Source organism: Chroicocephalus ridibundus, chromosome 1 (assembly GCF_963924245.1).
Source record: "Chroicocephalus ridibundus chromosome 1, bChrRid1.1, whole genome shotgun sequence".
Classification (NCBI taxonomy): domain Eukaryota; kingdom Metazoa; phylum Chordata; class Aves; order Charadriiformes; family Laridae; genus Chroicocephalus; species Chroicocephalus ridibundus.
Window position 1 is genome coordinate 35,058,117 of NC_086284.1, and position 23,946 is coordinate 35,082,062.

Below are 23,946 nucleotides of genomic sequence, written 5' to 3' on the forward strand. Positions count from 1 at the left end.
TTTTCACAGATTCTGATTTTTTAATGCCCTATTACTCTTAAATCAACATACAATTGATAAGTGGCTGGACAGAAACAACAAAGTTTACATTTCAGGAACAAAACAAGTCCCCAAGCACAAGTAGCCCTGAAGTCCTGGAGCATTTTAGAACTTTTATGTGAAAAAAACCCTTTCCTCCTGAACAGAAACATATCAAGGTTTCATCTCAATGTTTATTTCGAGAAGAAAGCTATTTCGACAATGCCACTTTTGTGCTGTCAACGTGACGCCATCAAACCCTTAAAAAAAAATCCATTTATATTGCTGCTTATTTTTGGGAAACACACTTCTTCATCCAGGAAAGCAAACAGAAGTTTTTCTCAACGACAGAGATTTTTCTCAGGTGACGGTATTGCTATGCCATATTCTAACCAAATGTGCTGGATTGAACGCCTTGGTAGCTCAATGTTTTGTCCTGAATATGGATGCGAAGAAATCGGAAAGTTGTATTGCCTTTAATTGCTCCTCGGTAATACAGCAGACTCAACAGGGGTTGTTTGGGTGCTTGGTTTTGTTTTGTTTTGTTATTAACATATTACAGTCTTTAAAATTCCTCTTTAACACCCTGTTTATCATTTGCCTACCACGAAAGCCTTCTTTTTTGCCAGCTTCACTGTGAATTTCCTTCCACGCTTATTTGACATTTCAGAAGAAGACTCTTGAGCAGAATTTTTTAACATCATTATTAATAAAGGATGTCTCTGCCAGCACAAAATAAAGGCAAGCGCTTTAAAATCTAGGCTGATCGGCTTTTCACCTCCGGGAAAACCTCCCTGACATTTTTTTTTAATTATTTTTTTTTTAATAAAACAGAGTTTCCTGATGTGCCTGGAGTCGATCCGCCGCGACGCAGGCTGACAGCGCAGAATAGCAATAGAATCCATTAAATCTGCGTCGGGAGCCGGTTACCAGAAATGTTACATAGTAATTATGGTGAGGATTTTCTGCGAAATAAATTTTGGTTTTTTTAAAATGAGATTCTGAAAAAAATCACCCACTAACATTTCTGCAGAAATGCTTTACAGCTCGTCCAAATTGTAAAGGACAGCTCATCTTTTCCCACAAAAGCTCACAGAGCTTGTAATTTAGTGAGATGCTGCTTGTTCTAATGACTGTTCGAGGGAACGGTTTGGCATCGCTAAGAGGAGATTAGTTTGTGTATTAACGCGATTCAAAAGTTCACTCAATTTACACAAAGTAATGAAAAGCTTAATTTGAACTCTCAACAGTTCCACTTCCCCTCGCCCCCCCGCCCCATCTCAAGTTCGTAACACAGATTTCATCGAGTCTTAGAGAGGCTGCTTCATGAACGGGGAAAAAAAACATTAAGCAAAGGAGAGAAAACATATTCCCGACTTGCATCGAGGCTTCATTAATTCGAACTGCACGTCCCACATAGGGACCGTGAAGGGGGTGCCTGGGCTCCCCATTACAAGGGCTCTCCTCCTCTCGAGCAACATCCCGGAGCCCCCACTCAAACACATCCTTGGAGAGGGCAGGAGACCACAGTGGGGCCAGGCAGGTGTTATGGTTTGAGAAACCCACAACAATTTAGTGTCATTTAGACAATTATTCTATCAATCACCCAATGACCCCTCCTCACCCCGGAGGAGGAATCAGGGAAAAAAACAAGGAAACCCGAGGGCTGAAATATAAACAGATTTAACAGGGTAAGACTAGATAATTAACATTAATAACACTAAAGAACAATACCAATATAAAATACAGAAGGATGATACTCAGCCCATTCTATCAGCAGAAGCTGTGCACTCCCAGCAGGGGACAGCAAATGTGGGACACCGTGAGCGCTGCGGCTTCGGGAGGAAGGGAAGGGCTCAGGGGTCCAGCACCGGGGCAAGAAGTTCTCAGGATCGCAGCCATCAAGGAAGAGAGAGAACTTCTCGGCAAACTTTCTAATTGATATGGAAGGTGACGTTCATGGTATGAAATAATCCTGTTGGCCAGCTTGGGTCAAATGCCCGGGTCTCACTCCTCCTCATCCCTGCACCTGGCGAACTCGAAAACACTGAGACCTTGAATCCCACATAGCCTAGCTGGTTATACAGTAAATATTTTCACAAATTCAGACACTAGAGTCTTCTAAAAGTGCATTTTTCCCAGGCATTAGAAAAGAAATTAATCCTGTGTCGCTCAAATCAGGACAGCAAGGGGTCCATCAAAGAACCACAGAGCAAGACGTCTGATGACTGGTCCTCAATTTGGAAGAGGAGGGACCAAAGGTCAAAACTGAAAATGAAGCACGAGCTTCATAATACAACGACCCCTCGTCCCTGCTACAGACTTGTCTGAGTGAGGACTGCATGATGTGCTCAGGAGAGCAGCTCTTTCAGCACAAAGCAACACCTGATATAATAAATTAATTTCTCAAGGCAGTAGGGTTTCCAAAAGTGGGCACGAGGATCATTTTTTGCCAACCATGAAGATTTAGCTGGTCGCGCTACGCTCCCCCTTGTCATTGCTTTAGTTGCCTAAAAAATACCCCCGAACATTCCTAACACTGCCTTTCCAATTAAGAAATCTACTTTTGCTGAATTGCTAGACAGATGTTATTTAACCCCCAGCTGCAGAGGAGCTCCCCGAAAAGGGGAAGGAAGCAATTCAGAAGGCAGAAACCTAGCAAGACGTTGTTTGCTATGCTACAAAAAAGCACGAGGCATTAGCAGAAGTCTGGTTTCGGGGAGGAAAAATTAGCAGCCCTTGTATAAACCCTCCTCTCGCCTCCAAACAAAAAGGCACAGAAACTCAAACCTGATGAAAGAAAAACCACACACAACACAAAACCAGTCCCTCTTCTGCCCGAAGGTAGCAGATAAGTTGCAAATAGAAGCAAAATAAATTGTCTATTTAAAAAGAAGCAGTATCTAAATACATTGTATGCGAGCATTACTTTCCAATACTGAAAATTCTCCAAGACTTCTCATCAGCAGGTGGAGGCTGTGCCTTGGGCTCACGCACACGTGCAATAAAATAATACCAAGTTTTACCAAGTTTTTAGCCATTTGTTTCTGGAGCTCGTTGGGTCACTGCTGCGTTAACATGAACCAACCCAGACACCACCTGCCACGGTAGCCTTTGTTCAAATCTCAGTGAACCCCATGGTATTTAACAAGCAGAATGTGGCACAATTCCAAACAAGTTGCCAGCGTCTCCTATATAAAATTATTTTCGTATATAGATACTTCTAACTCCTCAAAAAGGATCCCAAACCTTACTCAACAGAAAAAGGACGAAAGTAGAAGCCTAATTTTAAATAAGTAAAACAACTCTCCTTTCAGCTGCTCCGAACACGCACAGAAGAGCTAAAAAAACTAACCATGGATGTAGATTTTTTTAAATATCAGATTTATTTCCTTTTTGATACCAAAGAGCTGTTCTGCCCTGCAAATTAACTGACAAAATAAGCTTTATTTTCCTTTGATTTTCACATTGTATTTGCTTTAAAAAGATGGGTTTTCCGATAAGACCAACAAATTGAAACTCAAATTAGATTTTCTCTTCTGGTATACCACCATCTTTTAATTAAATCTGCAAATCTTGAGGTTTTATTACTTCTGCTACCACGAGCTCTTCCTGCTATAGTGCAGGAATTATACTGTATACATATAAACCTGTATTTATGTACAGACACAGAATCACAAAAATAAAGGCACTGGGTGGACAGAAGAGCTGCCGTTTGAGTTTATACTCCCCAGCAGGAACTCCAGTCACACCATATCCTGCCCACGAGTCTAAAGGGGATTCTTCCATGGCCTTCAGGTCAGGCTCAGCAAAAATATCTCAAGCAAGGCAGGGGAAACTGAGCAAATCTAGAGCTCCTTAAAATAATACCTATTAATTATTTTCACGCTAACAATATATACATATAAATACGTTTTAAAGTAGCAAAAATTACATTATCTCTTTTTTTATACCAGGACTTCCCTTTACCAGTTTAGTTTTAGTCCAGATGCTCCTCCCTAATGGAGTATTTACAGACAAGGAAAAATAGTTAAACATCAAGGTATTTATTTTGCATACAAATATTTACAGAAAAATACTTAAAAAATTAAGTATTCAAAGTTTAATTGACTTCAAAAAAAACTTCATGCTTTTATGCTATAAAAACATATTGCCTTTACTGTGCTCGAATTTACTATTCAGATCTCTGGATTTTCTTATGAGAGCTTTCTTTTGCGCTTCATCAAATCGATTGACTTTGAGATCCTGGTCCCGGTCAAACGGCTGTCTTTCCTGAGGTTTGTTCTTTTCTTCAGACGCTTTGCTCTTTAGCTTTTTCTGATGAATGTCCATGAGAGATTCTGACCTCTTTGACTCCTGGAAAAACGGGAAAAAGGAAGAGGAAATAAATTGTTACAAAATATCAACAACGTACAGAAAATCTAAATGGAAAGACTGGAATTAGGAAGGCTAAAAATTCCAGAGAAAGAAGACAGCTTTGTAACCGGAAAGCAGAACGATAAATTTAGAATGCACAGAGCAGAAAGTGCATGTAATCTTGTCTACACTGAATAAAATACTAATAATTCACGGACATTAAAGACACCCATAATGTTGCTGAATATCCACAGACACTGGAGATAAATTATAAAAACCATGCAAAAGAAATACAGAAGTTGCTCTGCCATTATTAGGAGACACAAATGAAGACAAGTCAAGAGAAATATCTTGAAGTACAGGCATCTTGAAGTGTACAATTTCTTATACACTTGCCCTAAGCATCTGTTTTTGGTCACTGCTAGGGGCAGGCACAAGCTAAGATACCCTTTCCATCTTACTCTCACGCACTACTGCGTTTTTAACGTGTGCTCTTAACTTTTCAGTATTTGAATCACCTGTTGCAAGCCCACAGGGCAAAGTCACAGGTTTGAGTTACAGCGTGTGTTTTGCCAAGTCAAGGACTTCAGTTGTGTTTATTAAAGAGCAAGATCCAGCTCAAATACAACACACAACTTTTGCTGATTTCACGCAGGAGCGGGATTAGTTCTCACAAGATTATCTGAGCAAAGGAGGGGCCACATAAAGTGTATTTGTGTATCTCTAGGTAGTCAATTTCTCAGACTCCCAAATCATTACAAACCAGCCAAAAGATCAGTCCAAATCAATTCTCTCATCAGAAAGAACAAAAGATGAGTAGCTCTACTTTCTCGTATCTAGAAACACGAGATCTTTCTTCTGAAGTCCCTTCTCTCCCTGTGCAAACACTTACTTCATCACACATAAAAATAATAATTCACACATGACATATCTCATGGAAAACAGAAAACGGACAATACTTATTCATGGTGTAGTTGCGTCAGGGTTGATAGAATTGCACCAGAGAATGTATATGGCATCAGCACTGAAAGAATTAACTCTAAGAAATTATTTTCAGAATTAAAGCTCCTGTCCTATGAAAGTATCCTTGATAAAGGTCAGCGGAGAAAGAAATAGCAAAGAACAGAAGAAAAAAAACTTTAAAAGAAAAAAACAAAACCAACAAACTAAACACCTGATAATCAGAAAAGAACTGATTTAAAAAAACCAACCAACCAAACAAAAAAAACGCCCAAAACCAAACAAGACAACAAAACAACCGAAGAAACATTGTTCTTAAACAAGATGTCTTTGTCAGGTTTTTTTGAGAGAACTCCATTAACCTTAGAAACACTAAAGGTCTATATGTTTCATTTTGGCAATGGTACAGAGCAAACCCCGTGGTTTTACATGAAGAGTATTCCACTATATTCATAATGACAGTAGAAACAGACAATACAGAAGAAATTTAAGACAGTAGGCTAATCGCTCTGGATTTGCAAGCCTCTAAGAAGGACATGTGATTTAATGAAGTACAAATAAATTATTAAAAGTGCCAGATAAACTTCAATCATGTAATATAAGCCAAGGCTGCGATTCGCAAGTTAATTATACTCTCAAGAGACCAGACTGCCTTCCGTAAGACTTCAGGCCATAAATCAGGGACAAAGTGGAATGAACAGCTGTAAGGCAGGCAACAGTCCACGTACGCTGGTGGACAGGGATGGCAGAGAGAAAAGCGAGATGGAATTTGACATGGAGTTCAGATTTCTAGTAATCAACATCCGTCTGTAAAAATTATCTGCTTCTGAAGAGATTGAGGAAAACTTCATGTAATAATGCTGTTGTAATGAGCAGTTAATGTAATCAATTACATAGTGTAATTAATGCATCGATCTGCTTAGCCCATCAAGCTTCTTTTGTGCTAATGCATATTTTGTCCTAAAAGTTTAAACCTTTACACTGGTTTATTCTTTGGATGTTGGTAATTCAGTGGAGCAAGCTAATACTTGAACTAATGCTGTCTACTCCCAGCAGCCGTGTCCTGATGGTATGGGGATGATTTAAGGAAAACACCACCTAAAATTGAGACAATATACAGAAACCCCAACTCTGTCACATTGTTTTCAGCAGCAGCTCGAGGACCCAATCCTGCTCTTGTTGAAGTCAATGGTAAATGTTCTAATGACTTAAACAGCAGCAGGTTTGGACACTAAAAGGGAAGACTGTTGTGGCATCACCATGGAAACCAGCAGCGCTAGAAAGGAGAACCAAAAGAAAGGACTGAAGAATTAAAGGAAATGCAGGAGGAGGAAGTATTTTGCTATTACACTTACATTGTATGAAGTCACCTGCTCAACGAGTCTCTTGTCTCTCCCAGATAATACAATTTCTTCATTATCCTTACTGGTTGATTTCTTTGCCTCTTCTCGTTCCTGATGAGTAGAAGCAAATGACACGCTATAGTAATCAGAATGTCTGAAGTAAAACGCAAGGAAATCTATATTTACTTTAATTAAATCTGAAGAGTAGAGGCCACGATAAAGGCCACCTGATATTTTTTGCTCAGCTTGATAGAACAAGAAACTGGACACACTGTAATTGGAAATTCAATGAGCTGATACAGAGTACCTGACTACTGCAGAAGGGAGAGGGAATAAATGAATATCAACGTTACTTAAAATTGTTATTTCCTTGCCTTTACCTTTAAGCCTGAATGAATACGTTTCGGAAACAAAGAAAAATCTGCAAAAAAACCAACTTCCTTGAACAGCTCACGGTATCTTTACTTTGTTTCCACAGAGTATCAACAACATAGATACTGCCTGCAGGTGTACATGAATGAATAAATGCTCACCTTGGCTTTTCTCTCTCTGTCAGCTGGAGTATCTGTCCAAATAGATCTATCGCCTGATTTGTCATCAGCTCTCCTCTTGAACGTTCTTGGGCCAAATCCAAAGCTTTTCAATTCAGGTGGAAGCTCTGTCATCCATGATTCCCTGGTAACTTGCTTGGGTTCATCCTTTACAAAAGAAATAGAGGGGGAGGGAAGTAAAAAAAAGCGTAATCAAAAATTGCTGTCTGAATCTCAGCTTCCAGCAGAAATCATGGATTTTTCCTTTGTTTTAACAATTGCAAACACTTAGCGTCCCGACCAGAACTGCAACTGAGTTCACACATAAACAGGAAAAGAAAAACACAAATACACTCCAGCAACAAAATACTAGAAATTAAGAAATCCAACTTACGCTGTCTGCTGAAGTAAGTTTTTCCTTCATTCTCTGAGCTCTGCGTTCAAATTCCTTAGTCACATCAGACTCCACCGGTCCTTTTGCAGGCATTGGGCCTATAAAATCATCTTCTTCCTCACTACTATCTGTTACCTTCCAAAAATAAAACATTTCTGTCAACTATGGTGCTAAGACCATCAAGAAACACTTTAGCTTCGTAGGATTAGAAAGATTTTGTTTAGAAGAGCATATAAACCTAATGCAATGCATCTGACAGTCAAACAGCAAAAACCTGGATTAAAACTCCAGTTTAGACCTCTTCAGTGCTTTAACATGGATACTTAGTCTCCGTGTTTCCAAAAGCATCATCTCTTGTCTGAGGCAAAACTGCTGGTAAGCACAGTGGCAATACACAGTCCTGCTATTTTACATTGCTCTGCGTGCAGCCACATAACCTCTGTGGCCGTAAGTAAATTTGAACCACACAAGCATACCTCTGATACTCTGGGCTTTACCATCACTAGCAACACCTGAATGCACCTCTGTAATAAGGACTGCAATTTCGCACTGCAACTTCCAGCATCCTTACAGAGCTCAGACTCTGTAAGGACGCTGGAAAGATTAACTTGCAAGGTAGGGTACAGTGGCACGCATGGTACTACACCCCTGCTGCATAGCATCTACCAGCCTAATCTCTTGGTTCTGTCATTTGACTCTTCAATCCCTTTGGACATTGTATTCTAAGCACTTATTTGGAGAAGAGCTCAAAAAATGAAGATTGAAAGGGACTAGATATTAATAAGAATCTTTGTGGGTGACAAGGATTGTACAGAAAGCTCACAGGTCCCTCCAAGTTAAGACAGTAGAGGTCTGGATGGAGGCAGAACTACACAGAAATTGGCGACACCAAAGTGCCCTGGAAGCAAAGCTAAGGTGCCCCATATCTACGAAAGTGAAAAGGTTTAGCTACAGCCTGAATGTGGGTGATAAAGCAATGGCAGTAGGACGATGACAAGGCTGCGTGCTCAGGAAGTACAGAGCGTTACTTGAGAATATAAGCTGGTGTCAAAGAAGTTTGGAATGAAGGATGGAAGGGGGGAATGGCTTGTTTTTGTCATGCCAAACTTTGGTTACCAGGCAGACATCCTAGAAACAAGACATGACACCATCAGAGAAGATAAGGGCTCAAGAGCAATGAGCAGGGGAAAAACAGTATCAGGAGCCTTCTACGTAAAATAAGACACCTGAGGCAGAGATGACCCAGTGGAGAATACAAGAATGGAGTACAGAACCCCACTAGAAGAGTCACCTAATGGGAGCATGGGGAATGAAGGACGAGTGAAAGGAGGAGGAAAGCAGGAAAGGTATCCTGCCACACTGAGTTCAAGCTTAGTACTTCAGCCTGCTCATAGCTGGCATCCCACTGCTGTAGAGGGATTTGGGCTAAGGAAGACAGCAGGTGTGAAATAAGCCACTTTACTCCTACGTGTGCCATTTGCTACAAAAACCGGAGTGCTTTAAGAACACTCCTCCAAGCTAGCCAACCCAGTTGGCCCTGTCTGCCTTTAGGAGTCAGCAAAGGTGTGAACAGTAGGTAAGGCAAGCTTCAGGCAGCAAGCGACACAGCTACCTATGGCTGTGAACCACAAAGTGCCAGAAAAGGTTTGGCTAATTTAATAGCTGTAGGACCAGTTGCATGAAACGGATCTGAAAGACTTAGGAGGGTGAGAAATAGCCGGTCATTTATTGTGGCGGTGCGCTCTCCCCTTTTTCCCCCCCCGGCTCCTGCTCAAGCCGTGGCCATCAGCGGGAGTTGTTACGAGTTGCACTTGAACTGTGGGAGATGGCTGGCAACATAACCAAAACACTGTCTGGAGTGGGAACCCAGGTATCTTGTTCCCATGAGAATACAACTATAGGTCCATTATCTTACTCCATAAATAGTGGACAGCCCAAGAGCCCTTTGAACTCTCCTGCACGGCAGCGGGCTGCATGACAGGCTCTCCCCTTGAGTGGGGACGCTCGCTTAAGGTTCTTCTCCTCGAGGTTGAGAGATTCCTTGCCACAACAGATTCTTGGTAAGTGACTAATAGCATGCTAAACTTTGAAATCTTAGCTAAGTGATATAAGGATTGAATGCGCATATATAATCCTTTAGACATAAACCGTTACCAAGTCTGGGACTAGGATTGGATCCAGCCGCACCTCAACTCCTCTCTGAGACAGAGTTTAGAAAGCCAGGGGGTCCTTTCTGAACCTCGTGACTCAACGGGAGGGTTTCCCTGAGAGCTTGTCTGACCCTGGCCTCTATGCAGTAAATAATCAAGTGTACCCTGGCATCGCATCTCGTAAAACACTGTCACATTCACTACTAACTTTGTTAAATCACTGTTTTATGTTAATAAACATTTCACTACTCTCTTACAAGTGAAGTTATTCACTCTGCCCACGACATTTATAAACAGTAGCACTGTGAGTAGGTAACACCGATTTCTCCCATCATTTTTCTCAAACATTTATACAGTTAAGTTTTCACTAATTCTCTAACACCGTGATAATGCTTCATCTTTTAAATAACGGGGTGACTGCATTCTCGCTCTCTCTCTCTCTCTCTCTTTTTTTAAAGAAGGAGCTGGTGGGGAAGAGGAATAAACTTCTTGACAAACCAAGGTAGTAAAACACTTCCCTCTCTCTTTGTACAAACAAATAAAAAATGCAGATATAAGAATTTCATAATAAATTGTATCGTAAAGTAGCTGAGGATAGAAGACAAATTCCACCCTGAGTTTTAATTGAAGAAGCATCTCTCATTTCCTTTCTCATTAGTGTTAAGTTCAATTCACTCCATTACCACCTGCCTCAAACAAGATGAAATTAAACAAACATTAAAAAATACTGCCTTCAAGTCTGAAGGGGAAATCAATATAAAGTGAAGAGTCAGCATGGAATAAGCTGCTGCCAAAAATGTACCAGAATACAAAATATTTAAATAAATTAAAACAAAATAAACAAAAATTACTCATCATATTCAAAGGTTAAAAAAAAAAAAGTATTATTAGGAAGAGGAAAAAAAAAACCAAACCTAAGTTCTTTAATAGCTCTAACAAAGCTGATGCTAGAAGATCTATTTAGGAGAAAAGAGATTTTTTTGTTTGTAAAATATAGAAGGAGACCAGTTTTGACATGCCTGCCTCAAGAGATTTGTCATTATGATAAATTGCTTAATCGTTATTTGGAGTTATAAGATGATGAGTATCTTAAAAATGTCAGACAATCATTCTTCATGAAGGATTATGACAACACTCACTGTAGGAGGCTGGAGAATGATATACTTTGCGACTACTAATCTGAAAAGTGAAGTTCCAGAGCAGCCTTTGCCTCCTTCCTTCCTAGCTTGTCCCATGATGTCTGGGAGTTAAACTTAAAAACGTAAGTATTTTAGAAACAAACAGAGTAACTGCGGAAATACAAGTTAATTTTCACGAGGAATTAATATTTTGTTTATCACAGCATGACAGAGATTCAATTGCCTAAACACTGGTATCCAGCACTATTTTTGATGTCTTTGGGTATCCTGCCTGGCTTAAGAGGTGCTGCTCAAGAAGGATGCAAGCTCCTCTGAGGTGCTACTCCCTATCTGCCAGCCTGCTGCAGATGATTCAGATTCCTCAGAATGGTACTAGAGGCCCATGTTTAGGGAGCTGAACCTTCCCCATACTTCTAGCTATATTTTGTCACACATCTCAATCCTGAATGTTCTTTAGTAGTACATGTATTATTTTGCATCTAGGGATTAGACTATAGAACTTATATTATTTTTTACGTAACCTGACGAGAACAGTCAAAAAACACGAACCAAAAAATTGTGTCAGTGTCACTGTCCTGCTACACTCCCAGTTACAGGTATCGTCTTGCTATTGATAAGAACAATTAGTGACACCATTGCATCGCTCTTGATTGCATTCTTTTGGACAAACTTATTTAACATGTCCACTAATAAACATTTTTAATGTGGTGAAGATATGTGAAATACCCAATCATTTGCTCCCCTACCAGCAAAGGAGTAAAAGCTTGAATTATAGGTAAATATCTTCATTCTAACAGGTTACATTACTCCTTTAACGTCTTTCAAAATTTGAATTTTGCCAAGATGTTCACTTGTGAAGGACGTCACACCAAAAGAAAGAATGGAAAAACATTAGGAAGAATTACTGTGACTGCAGTTTAGGATGCTTAGATCTCTTGTGTTCAGTGAGTGCATCATCCGCCTAACAGCAAAATCACAACAAAACCAGACCAGCCTTTTGCATTTTTAAGGCTTATTTATACTTCACTGTTTGACTCAGGCAAAAACATGCCAGACACTTTCTGGTCTAAAATTAAACTGTCATGCTAAAAAGTATGTCTAGTAGACTTTTTCAGGCTCCTACTTGTTTAAGCATTTCAGATAGCTTGTACTAAAACAAAAGGCTTCTGTTTTCACAAACCTGGGTATGGAATTCTGATGAAACAGACGGTCCTATGGAACATCTGCTATTCCCGGTGTCCTGCGAAGGTTTCCTAAAGCCAGGCGGTAAGGCAGGACCTATAATGGGCCTTGAGGGGAAGAAAGAAAAAGAAAATCCTGGGTTTCGGTTGAGGGGAAAAGAAAGGAAGTAACATAACCAACATGGAGGGTACATTAAATGACAGCTTTCCACTGTTTGCTGCAGGAGAAAAATGTAATAAATTAATATAAAAATAAAACCCAGATGTTGACGAGAAGTGTGATTCTCTCTCCTCCCATGCCAAGTGTGCCCACTGTGCGCACACAGAAATAACTGAATAAGAAGAGTTTCTCGATTTTCCAGGACGACCTCTGCAGAGAGCTGGGATGCAAGAAAACCAGGAAAGTTGCAGCATGCACTCAAGGAAATCCACTTTTTTCTCCCCTAGCTTCCTTCACCAGGTTCAAAAGCAATGAAAGGTGGAAGGTCAAATATATGCTACTCTTTCACTAGCAACAAAGCCAATTTTGTTCATTCTTGCCTTGCACCACAGTTCCACTGTCCTTCAATAAACAGAATCAGTGAACTGCTCTGATTATAAGTTTATTTTCCCTCCAAGTGGAGATGGGAGAATAAAAGTTTTGTGATCCCAGTAACTTCACTAATTTGTTTTTACACAGCAGCTCTGCAAGCAGTATAATTCAATTGTTTCCAGGAGCATAGAAAGGGGAGAATCTCTTTCAGTGGTGGAAACAGTTCAAAGTATACTCCAAACTGTGCTTTCAGTACTGAAGAGACTTTTGCATACGAGTTCCTCTTAATAATCCACCATCATATTATTTAAAGCTAATAAAAGCTAGTAAAAAACCCAAAGAATTATCACGTGAAGAAATATCCAAGTGACTGTATCCTCACAAGGTATCAGAAGAGGCTTTGTTTATTATGATCTTCAGTTTCTGAGCTTTAGGGCAATCAAATGTAACCCAACATGAATTGAATTATGCTAATTACAGTCTTCTACTAAATCCCGCGTAATCTAATCAGTACAGTCCTGCTGTAGTGATATTATTGTCAGGATTTGAAGAGGGGAAATAAAAAGCAGAATGTCCTGCCAGATAGCCAACCACAGCTAAAAAGACACAAGCGATAAATGTGGGCTCAGGCCAGGACAAGGGCACTGGTGAGGTTTCAAACCCAGGCACGAGGTCTGGGTTAAATTTGAAGTTCCACTCCCATCTAGCTGCTGCAAAAAAGAAACAGCTTTTATTTTCCTCTGTTCTGACTGCTTTCTTATTAAGACCATATTTTAAATTCCCAATGTAAGTTAAAGAGACTGAATTTAAACCTCTACAGATACAGCCAAAATAATCTTTTATTTTGGTATACAAGTACCTTCATTTTGCATGGAGAGACAGTTAAACCAAGCCATAAAAAAAGCCTTCTACTAAAATATGTAAGCATATCTACGTTGTGGGCCGTATCCGTGCAACTTGTGAAAAAGAGCAGATCTCAGATACTCTGCCTTGTTTCTGACACAGCTCAAAGGCTCTACCAAAAAATAGAAAAATGGTTCCCATATTCATCCCTCCCACGCTTTCCATTTCTATGCTTTTTCTTTTTCCCCAAACACATGAATAACCCTGTTGCTCAGGTCTTTCCTCAGCAGCACAGAGTCGATGTGATTCTTGACAATTTCCTGGATATCCAAAGGTTCTCTGAACAGGTGAAGTGAATCTAAATAAAACTCTGTTAAACACATTTTGCTGCTGTTGTCAGCTTCCGTACCTATCTATACACACTCAAAAAAACACCTCAAACTTATAATGAATTAAGCTTTTGTTTAAGGAATATTGGATTTCATATATGGCAAAGAATGCTTTCCTGTTCTTGGACTTGGAGTCCTTGCTAATACATGTTTCAAGATGGGCATTTCAGTATTCTTTTGATGTATAACATAAGATTTTTTTAAGATAACCTTTGCTCTTCACCTCTATGCGTGAATACTTCGTGAATATTTACGAGTGCTGCACTTCTGTCTAGCATTGACAAACAGCAATGTCCTTTCCAAAGTTGAAGGAAATATGTTCATATATATATTTTATGATGGAATGATTCAAACAATTTTTACCAAGCTTCAAATTGCCACATGAGCTGCTCCTAATCACAAATATGTTGCTTTGACAAGTCTGGAAAATATGCAACAGAACAAAAGCTTTTCTAAAAGAACGAGTATGTCACGCAGAGCTAATAAACAGTATGCCCATACGTTGAAACAAACAGCCTGCATTTGTTTCAATTATTCATGGCTAGATTGTCAGCTGGCAATCTGCTCAACGCTAAGAGCGGTGCAGCAGGGAGGCAGTTAACAGCATTGTGTCTACACCCTGCACAGCTTACACGCCTCAGTGTGTCAGCACAACTAGACTGCCAGGTGTACGGGGGTGGAAGACAGACAAGGCTCTTCCCACACATCACACCTTTCCCACCTATTCAGGGAATCGGGCTGGGTGCAAAACAGCTCTGCTCAATCTGCTTTCTCAGTGTGTGCTAGGAGCAGTTGTATGGGGAGCTAGAACCAAAAAACACCACACAAAATCTAGCAAGTGCCTTTTGCTGCTTTAACCTCTCATACTCGCAGACACAGAGCAGAGTCTTGCCCTCTGAATGTAAATGCAAGTTATCCACCATAACCTGCTAAGTAGAAGTTGGGTGAACATACAAAAGACTAAGATTATATGATGGGTGACAACCTGTCTTACTGGTCATCTCTCTGACCTTCAAACTACAAGTTGCCTCTTCTTCCTCTTTTCCTTCCTACACTTTGCCATAACATTTTACCAGAGTATTCATGTCAAAAAGCAAGAAAGCAAGAAAGCTACCTCCGCTGATGTTAAATGCCACAAGCATTTAGTTGCTTTATTAGAGATCACATTATTTTTAGTGATTTCCTAAATTTTATAATTAAAATAACACGTTGTGTATATGAGATGTAAGAAAAAGAAAAGATATTACTCTTGGGATCATGAAGGCATCAAATGAGCCCACTGAGCACGATACCCACAATTACAATAGAGTTTATTGATTACAGTAAAGTGTAACCAAACAGATGAAGAGGATACTTCCAAATAACCTTAGTTACATGCATTCTTGTTTTTCCTCACTGCTGCCAAGCACCATTAAAATTTATCCAAACTAAAAAAAAAATTCAACTTTGAAATTTCCTTCAAGATGGTATCCTGCATACGCAGCTTGACAACAAAATGAGTCACTTGCCTAGAACTGAAAACTCATACCTGACAGGCAAGCATTGATCTATTTTATCTACCAGCTCCCTATTGCTCTAAGGAAGATTATAGGGAACAAGGGACTCTCTTGTACCTTTCATCAATAAGGTCCCCTTGGAAGTACCAATTTCACTATGGATTATAATTTCAAATTATAGAAGGAAGTACACAGAGTGATGTAAAGGCTAGAAGGCTGTAAGATATAGTTAAGTTCTGCATAGAAAATCCATAAACAGGTTTTTTTCGGGACATATTTTCTAGTTGTGTGCAATCAAATGGAAAGCTTCCTAATAGAAGCTATAAACAATGCTTATTTGCTTAGACCTGACACCTTGCTTTCTAGAAACCTACACAGTTCAGATTATTGTTTAGGTGTCTCCAGGTAGAAAACTATTCTTTGGTGCATTACCAATGAAAATTCCAATAATCTGCATTGTACTGCACCACACAAAAGCTAACTGCCCTACTCCCTTCACAGCCCAGAATAAACCACAGAACTATGGGCCCTTGTACCTGTAATTTGTCTCTTCTGCGCTGATCTGAGACCTATCATAAGAAATGGAAGAAATTTGACATTCAAAGCATAACTCAGACAATTCACATTTCTTCTTTTTCCCTCCAACCTTCCAACTAGGATCAGAAGGGCCATGCATTCTGTTTCAAGGCAATGCTGTTCCTGTTCTAAGACTGTGGAGGAAGCAATTCTAATCACGTGAATCTGAAGTGCACAGTTGAAGTGTTCTGTAATAGTACTACAAAATATTTTATCTAAAATAATTGTGTTTTAAGGAAAAGAGTCTGAATCTAATTGCATTTTAATTACCTCTCTGGAGAATCATCCTGTTTTTTAAATCCAGGAGGAAGAGCAGGCCCAAAAAAGCCATCATCATCATCATCTTCTTCCTGAATTCTTTTTGGCTTTCTGAAAATGCAAAGATTTCACTTAATAATTACCTTGACATGCATAGCAATTATCTACATTTTAAAAAGGAAAAAAAAATACATAAAATTATTTCAGACAGTCTTATGTACTAAATATGCTGCTGTTACCAAGGAAACAGTGCAAAGGGATCCAAAATAATTCGAAGCAATTAAAAAATTGGGAGCATAAGCTTCACTCCAAAAACACTCTGACATTTAAAAAAGAATAAATATTAAGTATGCTTTTGCTGTAGAAAGAAGAGTAGTAAAATGTTGAAATACCATTTTCTAGTCAGAAAGTAATTTTAAATTCAGCACGCTTCTTTCTCTATGTTTTTTTTTTTTAAACACTGTCTGCATTTTGACTGGTATTTTTCCCAGTTCAATTCTACTGAACTGAAAAACCGTTGAATAAGACAACAGGAGAAAAGTGAGCAATAATTACTCTAACACTCATTAAGATGGCATAACGCCCTTCAAGTCCCTCATACAAGGCCTACCACAAACACAAACAACGTCTTACCACAGCAATTGTGAGTAATCAACCCCAACAAATGAGAGTATTTGCAGACTCCTGTTATTTGCTAAATAATTCAATTTTTTTTCCATTAGAGTTGACTTAATTGAATGCATAAATTCATGCCCATAAATAGTTCTTATTACCTCTCAATGAGAGGTAGTATACCAGAAACAGGGCATAACTCAAGTACCAAATACTTACATACATGATAAGTGGTGTCTGTCCTTAGTATAAACAAGAACAAAGAAAAAGTTTATTACTTTAATTGCAGAACTAAAATAAAACATGCACGTACAGAGATCTGATCGCCCTAAATGACTTAATTCCACCGTAAGGTGTCAAACAGGTCAGCTGAACATTCTTGACTGCAAAGAACATGCAGAACATGTCATCAAGTTTTTCACAGGTACAGGGTTTAATCTTTTTATTGATATAATACTGTTCCTTTGTCATAATTTATGCAGACACATTTCATTTGCAATACAACGGAAATATACAAATAACCTAAGAACATACTCACTTAGGTGCTGGATCTCCTTCTGTCTCCTCTTCAGAATCTCTGTTTGCGTCTCTGGTTGGAGGAAGAGATTCTGAGTCGTCATCACTGTCAGGACTTTCTGAGCTACAGCTGCTTTTATAGCCTGGAGGTAGTGCTGGTCCTGCAACTGAACATCCAGAGTTACTTGGGATACTTATTAAACATTCCAAATGAGCATGATCTACCTTGGTATCCCTAAAACACATATCTATCGGGAATTAAGTCTATTCAATCATTACTCTGTCTAGCATTTAGAGAAGATGTCTAAACAAACTTCTAGAAGTTACTTTTTTCAGCACGGTATTTCAATGAACAAACCCCCCTGAATTAAATTAGCACATTACTAATCCATTAGTATATAGATGTCACCTGGAACAGGACTGGAAAGCCCTTCTTTATCTAACAACTGGTTTACAATGCATAGGGTATAAACTGGTATATTTAAAAGAAACTACCACCTTAATAAAGTATTTCAAGCTTATTAGTGAAGAATCACATCATGTGTACCTACACAGAATAGGAGACCACCGATTAGTGGAATTTAATTGGCAGCCTGCTTTAGGAATGGTTCAACAATTAAGGTTATTCCCAGTTCAGCTAAGTGTGAGCAGCAGGCACAGACTCTGCTGAAAAAGGGATGATTTAGGCATTCAGACTTCAAAGAATCATTACTGTCAGAAGACTGGGGCTCTCATGCTCTGGTCAACGCTTCACCCTCTGGCGTAATGAAGAGGGGGGAAATACCGCGGCAAAGGAAAAATTCAGACTCTAACTGTTCTAATAAGCCTGAGCTGTTTCTGGCAGTGTCCCCACCAGCAGGCACAATTCTTTACAGACTTATTTGGATGTAGTACGATGTACAATGGGTCAAAAAGTAGCTTAGCCACTGATCCTAACAGCAAATGCCCCCCAAAATGAGACACTTAGACACCCTCACAGGCTCCATGAACACAGAACCAGCTGCAGTAAGCAAAGACCAGCAATGGTCCCAGGATCCAGGGCAGCCCATGCAGGGCCAGTACCACTTTACACACACAGCACAAATAGCCATCTGATATAATGGAGATATGATCCTACTGATGATTTAGCATCCTGAGATACAGACACCATTCCTCCTTTTAATATGTCCAGCACTGAGTCCAAGACTGCCGGGACAGAAAGATGTTTTGGTGGGGAAAAGGTATTGTTAGCTTATGAATACTCAAGGGTTAGATGAAAAGATGAGGTGCAATAAAACCACATAAATGAAGGGTACCAGGAAATGACATCTCCAGTTAAAGAACTACGACTTTTTGATAGCGCAAAATAAAACCTGATACAGATTATGGTTCCATTGTTAGCTGACAAAGGCTAGGCAGAAATCGAGTCCTTCAAGTGAGCTTCATAAAGCTTTTACTCATCTTTAGCACAAGACACAGAACAAGGACAGTCTACCAGTTACAAAGCATGCAGATAGATCTGCTGCTTTTTTTTTGTTTTTCATTTTAATGGGAAAAACTTCAACTAGAACATACACATCCATTTCAGCACTAAGAAGAGAAAAAAACTACAACATCCCAGCCTATAAAGGTAAAGTAAGTTCAAGATGAGAGGGAACCAACACATCAATGATAAACAGGAATAAAGACTGCTATCAAAAAGTCTCCCATTCTGGTATGAGAAACACCACTGGATAAAAAGCACTTAAAAACCAGATAAAACCTGCACAATAGCTTTCTCCAGCCACTAGATGCCCTGGTATCATGAAAGCAGAGCTTCATTTGCTCTAAATGCAGACAGGTAAGAGAAAAGACTTGGACTGAAAGAAGCAAACTGAGCTGCAGCCTGATGAGTCTGATAGTGCAGAGGAAGAGAGAAATTGCAAGCAGCTTTGTGAGCTGGAAAGAAGATATAAACCCAAACTATTTAAGGAAGCACTGGTCTCACTAACACGTTGTCCGACATCAGGGCTAACATACACACTTTCTATCCCAGTTCCTCTTTCCCATCATGCTGGCACAACTGTTTGCATGGGCTATGCAACAAATTGGATCAGGGAATTTGAGAGGCATAAAAATAATACTGCAAAACCCAGCACTCCCCTGAAAGAACTGTTTTGTTTGTGGAACTGCAGCCCAAGCAGGACAACCAGAAACAAAATAGAGATAGAGACTGATTCATAAAGGGAAAATGGCATTTAAAGCCTGGGGAAGCAGAAGTCATTGGACATTGTGAAAGAAGTGGAGGAGAAAGAGAGTTGGGAGAATGGGGATTAAAAATTAATACGGTCATGGTACTGACAGACTAATAATCAGCACAGGCAAAGATACAGTTATGGATAGGGGTGGGGTGAGGAACCACAGGAAGAAGCAGAGAGGAAGGAATGGGAATTGCTAAGCTTAAATTCTGGGAGCAAAGAAAGGAAAGGGTACGGACGAAGGCCAAGATCTAATGAGAATTCTGTGAATGAAATTCCCTGAAAGCCATGGAAAAGTGAAGGAGGAACAGAGGAGAGCTCAGAGTGTCAGGAAACTAAGAAATGGATGTAGCAATGGTAGAGCAACAGGAAAGTGAGGAAGTAACCAGAACTCAGAACAACCCAGAGCAGGACAGTGGATAAGAAAGCGTAAGAAGAAAATTTTGGGGATGAAGACTAAAGAAACAGAGACAAGGATATGTCTCAAGTTGGACTGAAGTGAATGATTCACAGCTGGTAGAAGTAGCCATCCTATTACTGTTGCTCTGACATGCCCTCTCCATCGAGCTAGCTTTGGTGACTATCCACCTGAAAATTAAGTCAATTCAATTCAGAAACCAAATGAAAAACTACTTTTTGTTTTGTTTTGGTAGGTTAATTTCTGCTGCCAATTCTAAGCAATCTACCATGCCATCAGACAGGCACTGGGAACCTCTCAAGGGCAGACAGGAGTAGGGCCTTTCACCTTCAGCAACAGTGACAGATCAACTCAGACACATCACATCAACGCACCTGTACTTTAACAAGCATGGCCTCAATGCTGAAATACACAAACCCCCCATCTGCATCTCTGGCTATTTTTAGCCATTCCCCATCACTTCGCTCCTGCTGGTACAAGGATAGCACAGAGGCGGGGATGAATGGACCACAGGAGTTAGGATTCTTCCAGCCGGAGAACATTCAGGCCAGCTTCAAAGAATCATCATGAGATGAAGAATCGGGAGATGAGTGTGTCCCATGGGCTGGACAGTGACAAGCTGAAGAACGAAAGGTAAAAGATTTATCGGGGATGAACTTTGAGTCTGTCCAACTACCGTTTGCTCCCATCCTGGTCCTGAGTAAGGGTCACAGTGTCTGAGTACTGTCAGTTCTCTGACACCAATGGACTTTGGTATCTACTGGCAAAGTCCATTTTGGCTCCCCCTGTGCTGACCTACAGGCAGAGCAGAAACTGGCACTTTCCCTTAGTTACTCCCTCATCTTCCGAGGCAGAGATGCACAAGGAAACAAACAAACTTTTAACTCTGCTCATGTTTCACAATGAGAAACACCACATGCTAACACCAATGTGATTACACAAGCTACAATTACTACATCTCCAGTTTTTTTTCATTAAAAAAAAAAAAAACCAAACATGAATTTGCATGCTAAGTTACAACATTAACAAAGCTGCTATGTCAGAGGTTGGAACTAGATGATCTTTAAAGATCCCTTCCAATGCAAACCATTCTGTGATTCTTCGTTATCCATATAAAGGTGAAAGAAATACAAATTTAAGAATGGATCAGCAGACATTCATTTTGTTCACTACATCTAGCACGGCAATGTCATATTGGAGATGGAAGACAAATGCTTATCTGGCAGCCAAGTGGGCAAAGCGCATCCTGGGGTGCATCAAATGCAGCATAATCAGCCTGTCAAAAGAAGGGATTATCCCGCTATATTCAGCATTGGTGCAGCCTCACCTTGAATACGTGTGCAGTTTTGGGCCCCATGATTTAGGAAGGACGTGAAGGTCCTTGAATCCTTCCAGAGGAGGGCAACAAAGTTGGTGAAAGGGCTGGAAGGAACGTCCGATGAGGAGCAACTGAGGACTTTGGGCTTGTCTGGTTTGGGGAAAAGGAGGCTGAGGCAACTTCCCCAGGAGGGGAAATGGAGAGGGAGGTGCTGAGCTCTTCGCCCAAGGACCCAGTGACAGGATGCATGGAAATGGTTCAAAGCTGCGCCAGGGGAGGTTTAGACTGGACATTAGGAAGCATTTCTTTACTGAGAGCATGGTCAAACACTGGAACAGGCTTCCTGGAGAGGTGGTTGATGCCCAAAGCCTGTCAGTGTTTAAGAGGCGTTTGGACAATGCCCTTAACATGCTTTAAGACTTGGTCAGCCCTGAATTGCTCAGGCAGTTGGACTAGATTATCATCGTAGGTCCCTTCCAACTGAAATAGTCTGTTCTATTCTCTTATAGTATAGTTCTGAATGAAACCTTTTTGACAGAATTCTCAGAATGGCTGCTCAAAGTCTCATTTTATTGCTGTTGGGATGTGGAAACTATAAAAGTAGAACAAAAAAGCAAGTGTTCTTAAAGAAAAGCAAAGAGCAGTTCAAATATCAGTGAGACCACAAGGAAAGAAAACATATGGAAAAGCTGTTCAGCTTAAAGAGGTGAAGTATCTCTTAAAATAGCTAGAATACAGAAGGAAATAGTTACAGAACAACTTGTAGGCCCATTCTGTCTCAAGACCCAGCAAGTGTCACGGAACAGAAGATGCTTGTGTTAGCCCTGCCACACAATTTTGCCTCTCAGAACCTCCAGGTGCAAGGCTCCAGTTACAGCACAGAAGATGCTTGCGGCAGCCCCGCCACACAATTTTACAATTCAGAACCTCCAGGTGCAAGGCTCCAGCTGGAGCTGTACTTCTGTACAACAAAGCGTGTTATGCCAAAGTACGTGCTCTCTCTTCCTCCTATGCACTGCAGCAGTATGCCTCATGTGTTGAGGAGGTACACTCAGTTGTTGTGCCAAGCTGTTTTAAGTCAGTAAAAGTTTATAAAAGTTATAAAAACAAATAAACGGCCCCCCAGTAGTTGGGTTTGGTGGGGGTTTTCTGTTGTTTTATTTTTTTTTGTCTTTTTTTTTTTTTTTAAAAGGCAAATAAATTCCTTCATCCATTACACACAGAAATCCCCAAGCAGATTTGTCAATGTAACTGTACTACTAAGCAGCTGACGTACACTGGGACAAAAAGTGGACAAACTAGGCTGAATAACCTAGATTAGATACTGCCAAAACACCTGGTATCACAAAACTTAATGATAAGTTTAACTTATTTTGTTCAGTGGATTCATATGCAATATAGATAACTTGCAACATGTATCAGTATGTTGACAGAAAGAAAGTGAATAAGCCACCAACACACAGTTGAATAGGAGAGGCTGCATCACCTCAAACAAGCGTGAAGTCAGGACTTCAGTACAAAGCCAAGCTACGGACCTGGAGCTTGATGTTGCTATGGTGTTAGCTAAGGCAGCAGCTTTACTCTCTCTTCCTATTGCTCCCTCTCCTGGTTTAAAAAATGAGAAGAGCAGACGAGCACAGGAAACCTTTCCCACGGGAGCTGCTTTAATTGGAATAACGGAGCGATCTCTGAAACACTGCCAGAAATTGAACGTGTACACACTAGTGATCTGAACCTGCATTAAAGAGAGGGAGTAATAACGTTCAAACTGCTACTTCTGGAGTTATTATTGATACAGAACATGTAAGAGTTTAAGCAGGGGGAACTGAGCTCTGCTGCAGAAGATCCAGCCTGGCAGTCGGCTGGTCTCAGAGAGATCCCACTTCTCGGCATCAGGGGCCCTGGCAGGTGAGGCACCACGGCCTCACCCATCACAGGCCAGTTCCGCATCCCCAGGAAAGCTGACTGGAAAAACGACAGTTTCATCAAGTGGTTTGGTTTGACAAAGGAGTGCAGGCTGCAAAGACATTACCACTGCCGTCTCTTCCTGCCCACGAACTTCGCACTCATAGCTTCTAAAGACCACAGGCCTAAAAGCGCATATGGGACTTGAGCAGGCAAATAACCGCCAAATCAGTGAGGTACTTTTTTTAAAAGGAGCTTTCCGCCATTTCATATCCGTAGAATCCCACCACGTGAGGTTTTTTTTTTTTTTCATTGAAAAAGTCACTCTAAAAGCCACCCGCGGAGGTTATCTCCGCCGAGGCACCGCAGACCGAGCTGCCAAACGCTGGCTGCCGGAGCCGCCGTACTGCTCCACCACACGCGACACAGACAAAAGGGGACGACACGAAGAGGAGGGGGAGAACGGACACGCCACTCCCGTTCGCATGTTCCGCCGTGGAGCGGGCAGCCGCCCCCGAGGCCTCGCCCGGCTGCCGGGCCCGGAGCCGGGGGCAGAGGCCGCCTGAGGCCGGCGGCCGCGGAGCCGCTGGGCCCCTTCGCGCCTCACCCTGGCTGAAGTCCTCATCCGGGTCCGCCTCGGCGCGGCGCGGGAAGCCGGGCGGCAGCGCGGGGCCGATGAGCTCGCGGGCCATGGCGACGGGGGGCCGATCCCCGGTCCCGCTCCGCTTACCCACCCCACCGCCGCACTTCCGGCGCTGTCGGATGACGCAATCACTGGTACTCCGTCCAGAGGGTT

At 40.9% G+C, this 23,946-nt stretch overlaps 2 protein-coding genes across 3 annotated transcripts in view; one reads left to right on the plus strand and one right to left on the minus strand.

The window, feature by feature from the left end:
* Positions 1 to 23,898, minus strand: GPALPP1 (GPALPP motifs containing 1). 2 transcript variants are annotated; one of them, XM_063334775.1, is made up of 8 exons: positions 23,758 to 23,898; positions 17,316 to 17,454; positions 16,178 to 16,276; positions 12,071 to 12,179; positions 7,602 to 7,736; positions 7,211 to 7,375; positions 6,690 to 6,788; positions 1 to 4,374 (listed from the first exon to the last, which is right to left on the minus strand). In XM_063334775.1, the coding sequence occupies exons 1-8, from the start codon at positions 23,840 to 23,842 to the stop codon at positions 4,156 to 4,158; spliced, it is 1,050 nt and encodes a 349-aa protein (XP_063190845.1). In that variant the 5' UTR covers positions 23,843 to 23,898; the 3' UTR covers positions 1 to 4,155. The 2 variants fall into 2 exon arrangements, with proteins under 2 accessions (XP_063190845.1, XP_063190837.1); XM_063334767.1 differs by having other exon boundaries at positions 17,316 to 17,460.
* NUFIP1 (nuclear FMR1 interacting protein 1) overlaps positions 23,841 to 23,946 on the plus strand; it is a 27,700-nt gene continuing 27,594 nt past the window's right edge. Inside the window, exon 1 of the mRNA XM_063323105.1 lies at positions 23,841 to 23,927. Coding sequence (XP_063179175.1) covers positions 23,841 to 23,927 — 87 coding nt within the window. The remainder of the gene's footprint in view (positions 23,928 to 23,946) is intronic.